Raw genomic sequence first — 6,000 nt, forward strand, 5'->3', positions numbered from 1 at the left:
GTGCGTAGCCTGTTGTGGCACGGCAGCATTTGTACGCTCGGGACGCTGATGCTATCCTGGGAGGAGAACACCATCAGCTGGTGAAGGAGATGAAGCCCCGAGGAGAACGTGGGCTCCTCCGTGCACGAGACTCATTTCCGAACCCACAAAATAATTCCCCGCTTTCCTGATATCGAGTTCCATTCGGGAGCGACGGGCGGGGGTTTACTGCAAATTTCCTGCGTCGGCTCTGGGCATTTGGGTCCGGGGGCCTCCGTCCAATCACCCGGGCTCTCCTGGGGTGACCTCACTCCATCAGCATCCTGTGGAACGTGAGCAGCTGGACCAGGTTTGGAGAATGTCACTCTCAGTGGCGCCGGAGGCGTTTGCAGGGAGGGTGGCGGGATGGACCGGAGATACATCGCCACATCCGTCCGGGTTCCGTGACACGTGGCCTGGAGGCCCTGGAGTCGAGAACGACGGTAGATCTTTCTTCTCGGGACGGATCTTCTCCGTGATGGATCCCCGACACGGGCCTCTTCATCCCACACACATATATACATATTCACATGATATGGCGAAAGAGTTTTGGCTGGTCCATCCCAATAATGGGAGTCAGATGTTCCAGTCCCTTCCATCACCACAGGTGGATGAAATCCAGCACCTCGCCATGCAGGCTGTTCTTCCAAACATCTGTGAAAGAAGGGGAGTCTCTCAGGATCTCGGTGAGTTCCAGCGTGGAGCCGTGATAGGAAGCATCAACAAATACAGTCCTGATTGTTCCACAATCGACCTTCAGCCGGATGAGAAGAACATGGAAGCGATCGGGAACCACGGCAACTGAGGGGACGGCGAGGCCCGTGGCGCCGAGAGGTGGCCAACTCTCTGCAGGGTCAGTGGTTACAGACCTCCAAGCTTCATGTGGCCTTCAGATGAGCTGAAGATCGGTCCGCAGAGAGCTTCTCCATCCGGCGATCCGACGGACGAGTCCGGGTTCGGCGGCCGCCGGGAGAACATTACTTGTATGACTGCATTGCACCAAGTGTGAAGTTTGGTGGAGGAGGGATTCTGGTGAAATGAACTCTTCCAGCTTCAGCAGACCAAGACCTCCATGGGAACAGTTTGGAGCCGGAGCCTTCCTTCTCCAACGTGAGCGTGCACCAGTGCACAAAGCAGCTCCAGAAAGACACGAAGGTCAGAGTCTGACTGGCCTGCAGAGTCCTGAGCTCAACCCAGAGAAGACCTTTGGGATGGAGGAGACGGAGAGCCAGGCCTTCTCCTCCAACATCACACACGCTTCTTGAAGAACGGTCAGAAATAGCCATTAACACACTCCTGAAGCTTGTGGAAGCCTTCTCAGAAGAGTTGAAGGTGTTCCAGAAGCAAAGGTTGGACCCACCACACATCCAACCCCATGGATTAAGAACAGGACGTCACTTCAGTTCATCTGCCAGAAAAGGAGTACTTTTGTCCATATAGTGTCACACAGACCCAAATGTATAAACATATACAGTAAACCCTTGTTTTTGGCGGGGTTACGTTCCAAAAAGAACCCGTGGAAGGCAAAATCCGTGACGTAGAAACCTTTATTTTTTTTTTACAATTATTATACAATTAAATATTATACATTGAAAAGGAAGAACAAACCATTTTACAGGCTCAATCATTTGTTTCACAGATAAAAGTGCAGTACTTTAGAAACGTTTTTTTCAACAAATAACTTCTGTACTGGACTGTCAAATAATCATTTTAATCATCAATGTGAACAGAAGGCTTCGAATTGCGGAGATTAGCTCCGCCCACCGCGACCCGAGTCATTGGATTAAACGGGAGAAAATTAAAAATGATTATGAAAAATATTGCAGACAGTTGCAACCCTTTTTGCATCCTTATTAAAGCTTATCGCTGCTGTCGTCCTTATGTTTTTTTCTTCCTTCTTTATGGAACGAAGGGAAGATTCATTCATTCCGTAATGCCGACCTACAGCCGCGTAGCTTTTAGCTTCCCTTAGCATGTCCAGAAGTTTAACTTTATCTGCCATAGATAGCATCTTCCGCTGCCTTTTGGGCCCTGCAAGGTGCTTTTGTCGCTCCAGAGCGTTTTGTCAACATTATGGGTTTTAACTCGAAATTGCAAGAGAATTTGCACGTACGTCATGTAAATTTGTCAAGCTGTTTTACGCACGTGTACATATTAAACTGCAACGTTATTGACGCACAGGTAGAGAAGAAGCGGAGTGACTTTTTAGCCAATCAGAATGCAGAACACAATGCACCATGCAAATCCAGGAAGTAGCGAAACCGTGAAAAGTAAATTGCGTTGTCGTGAGGGATCACTGTACATACATATACACGTATACACACACACACACACACACACTCATTGCTGGTCCTCTCCATCCAGTTCCCTTCCAAAGAGAACCTCAACATCTTCACCTCTTGGTCATTGTCAGTGTTTGTAAACCATCTCGTCTCCTCCACCTTTCCTTTCCTTCTGGCTGATGTTCTTCCACGTTCATATACAAGTGGATAAAATCGCTGCTGATCGATTTACCGCGTCGGTAAACTTTGCATAAATTGCGTAAAAACGCCGACATTTAGACACGGAAAGCCAGCAAGAAATCCAAGGAACTCAAGCTAGCGGAACGTTGATAAAGACGCGCACAGATGAACGCGTACGACGTCTCGCAAACATTAAAAATGGAGGTCAGATCGCGGCCTCGTAACAACGCCCTGATTTATTGATGCCACGGTTTTCACCTTCCACACCTGAGGAGCGGCGCCCTCTGGTGGCGCCGGCCTGAACCGGGTGATTTCAGGACACGCAGAAGAAACAGCCGGGCGCTGATCCTCCCCTCAGCCTCGGACAGATGTCAGGAGACATCTATCTTCTGCCTTTCTATCTTCTTCTTTCACCTCTATCTGCTGCTCATTGGATGGAGCTTCTAGAGGCGGGAAGGTATGAAGCTGCAGCAAGATGGGACGCGTTTGTGAATGAGAGGAACCCGAGAGGAACCAGAGAGGGACGGTGAAGCTACGGGGGCTGGAGATAAAGGTGGAGGAGCTTTAGAAATGAGGCTCATCAGTTCTGAGAAGGTGGAGGAACGTGGAGAAAAGAGGATCAGCCAGAACGAAAGGAAAGGTGCAGAACGCTTTGGTGTCTGGTCTGGAGACACCGAGGAGAAGAAAGGAGTTGGAGAGGTGGAGGTTCTCTTTGCAGCCATCAGAAGGACATCTTAGATGTTCTGGTGGACAGAGGAGGGATGGAGAAGATCTGGGTAGAATGAATTTGACATTGGAGAAGGTCTGGAGGAAGACCAGAGAGGAGATTTGTGAATTCCTTGTGTGTGTGTGTGTGTGTGTGCGAGCCTCATACGACCTCAACCCATGAGCAGTGACATCCTGCTTCTGCTTCTTCTCTTCCAGGGTAGATAAGACCTTCTCCAAGGCCAGGAGCAAATGGTGAGTTCTCCTCCTCCTCCTCCTCCCACTCGTCCATTAAACCTGGTTCAGTGTCAGCATGGCACCACCCTGGTGTGTGTATGTATGTGTGTGTGTGTGTGTCAGCAGGTTAGCCAAACACATTACCCGTGTGTGTGTGTGTGTGTGTGTGTGTGTGTGTGTGTGTGGGGGGGGTGTTAAAGAGAGAGTGTGAGGAAGAGGAAGATGAACGGCAAACGGTTCTGCTCTCCGCAGTGCCGTGTGTGTGTGTGTGTGTGTGTGTGTGTGTGTGCTCCTGCAGACAGCTGTAGTGTATGCAGGGCAGGTGTTGGCGGTCTGCGGATGCAGGATTGTGGGTCTCGGTGGACGGTCCTGGAGGCGGCGTGGTCCTCCTGCAGACTGCAGCTGCAGAGGAGGAGGAGGAAGGAGGAAAAGGAGAGAACAGGATGCTAAAGGAGGTTGTGGGAGAGGAGTGACGGGGCGGGCGGAGATCTTTGGATGTGCGACCTTCACCGGCAGGAGGAGGAGGAGGAGGAGGAGGAGGAGGAGGAGGAGGTCCACCCGGGATCTCCGGCGTGGGTGTGGGTCGTGTTTTTCCGAGCGTCGAGTTAAAGTTGCTAAAGTTGCTAAAATGCCCTGCACGCCGTTCCGAATCGGCAGGCCCAGAAAATTCTGGTGAGTGTTTCCTCCCCCCTCCCCTCCCACCCGCTTGCCGCCGCCATTTTGCCGCCGCCGAAGGAGGGTGCGATGCATGTGAGCCCCCCCCCCCCCCCCCCCCCCCCCGCCGAATGCATGGCCCCGCCCCCCGACGCCATCAGACATGGTTCGGGGCTCCACCTCGGTTTTGCGGTTGTGTCTGACGGCCGCCGGCGTAAAATACCGGCCGCCCGCCCACGGCGAACACATGACCTCAGGCCCCGCCCCCGCTCGCTCCAGAGGAGGCCTGTCATTGGTCCAGGCCAGACTATCATGTTGTAAATGGACCTCTCTCTCTCTCTCTCTCTCTCTCTCTCTCTCAGAAGTGTGCAACCGTTCACCCTCTCATTCAAACTCTAAGAGACCCTTTCATTCACAGCCTAGAGAGAGACTTAGAATTCACCCTTTCATTCTCCCTTCTTGTAGAGACACACAACCATTCACTCACTCACTGGTTCAATTATGCACTCAGACATTCATTCATTCACTCACTCACTCAGTCACTGGTTCAATTACTCACTCACTCACTAGTTCATTCATTCATTCATTCACATCCTCACTCATTCACTAGTTCACTCACTCACTCACCAGTTCATTCACTCACCAGTTCATTCATTCAGCCATTCATTCATTCATTCACTTTGTCACTCACTAATTGACTACTTCATTCACTCACTCACTAGTTCATTCATTCATTCGTTCATTCGCATCCTCACTCACTCACTGGCTCAATTAATCACTCAGACATTCACTCATTCATTCATTCATTCATTCATTTATTCACTCACTAGTTCTTTTACTCACTCAGTCACTCACTCATTCACTCACCGGTTCATTCATTCATTCATTCATTCACATACTCACTCAGCCATTCATTCATTCATTCACTCTATCACTCACTAATTGGCTCGTCCATTCACTCACTCACTAATTCATTCATTCATTTATTCATTCATTCATTCACATCCTCACTCACTCACTAGTTCAATTATTCACTCAGACATTCACTCATTCATTCATTCATTTATTCTCTCACTAGTTCTTTTACTCACTCACTCAGTCACTCAGTCACTCACTCATTCACTCACTGGTTCATTCATTCATTCATTCATTCATTCACATCCAAACTCACTCACTAGTTCAATTATTCACTCAGACATTCGCTCATCCATTCATTCGCTCACTCACTCACTCATTCACTCCCCGGTCAGAGTGTATAGTGTTCACCAGCGCCCCCTGGTGTGAGTGTGTGAGTGTGTGAGGTGTTCAGCATCCATGGAAGGTCTTGTTGAAGGTGGACGTCCGCCTGCGGTGAGAAGGTCCTCCGTACATGAGGACATGTTTGCAGTCAAGAAGGCTGCGGCGTCACTTCCTCCTCCGATAAGGTCTGCTTTTCATGGCCGCCAGGTGACCTCGCCACGGCCAGAAGCCCGGATCCATCTTGATCCGTCTTGATCCAACTTGACGAGGGTTTCAATTCCGCGCCTCCGGTCGCCCTGCCGCCCGAGCCTGAGCCCGGCGGCTCCTAGCGAGGACAGTAAACGCCGCTGATTTCCCTCGGGAGCCCCGATCTCCTGCATCCACCTCCAGACATGGAGTCGGGGGCGTGTCCGTCCATCCATCCGTCCGTCCATCCATCCGTCCATCGATCGATCGACTGATTGACAGGCGACGGGACTGGGCTCGGATCCTCTTCGTTAACCTTCCATCTCTCGGCCGCTGAACGCTGAAAAAAAGCTAGCTTAGCATGTTGAGCGTGGCATTCATGGTGTTGCGTGTCACAGGTTCACCTCTGGAGATGAGCTTCTGTCATCCATCCATTCAGGACCGGGTCGAACAGACCAGACCGGGTCAACCGGGGTCAACCGGGGTCAACCGGGGTCAA

At 50.8% G+C, this 6,000-nt stretch overlaps 1 protein-coding gene across 15 annotated transcripts in view; it reads left to right on the top strand.

Moving 5' to 3' along the window:
- The window catches only part of rap1gapa (RAP1 GTPase activating protein a), a 32,154-nt gene that overhangs the window by 6,071 nt on the left and 20,083 nt on the right, over window positions 1-6,000 (top strand). For 12 of the 15 annotated variants that reach the window (XM_086160080.1, XM_086160064.1, XM_086160070.1 and 9 more), the window contains exon 2: window positions 3,405-3,440. In XM_086160080.1, coding sequence (XP_086016206.1) covers window positions 3,405-3,440 — 36 coding nt within the window. Of the gene's footprint in view, window positions 1-3,404; window positions 3,441-3,988; window positions 4,095-6,000 lie in introns of those variants that run through there. The other 3 variants (XM_086160067.1, XM_086160077.1, XM_086160066.1) reach the window with 2 other exon arrangements.

This window comes from Fistularia commersonii, chromosome 14 (assembly GCF_037954325.1).
Source record: "Fistularia commersonii isolate RoL2024-O1a breed Wild chromosome 14, RoL_Fcom_v1.0, whole genome shotgun sequence".
NCBI classification, from domain to species: domain Eukaryota; kingdom Metazoa; phylum Chordata; class Actinopteri; order Syngnathiformes; family Fistulariidae; genus Fistularia; species Fistularia commersonii.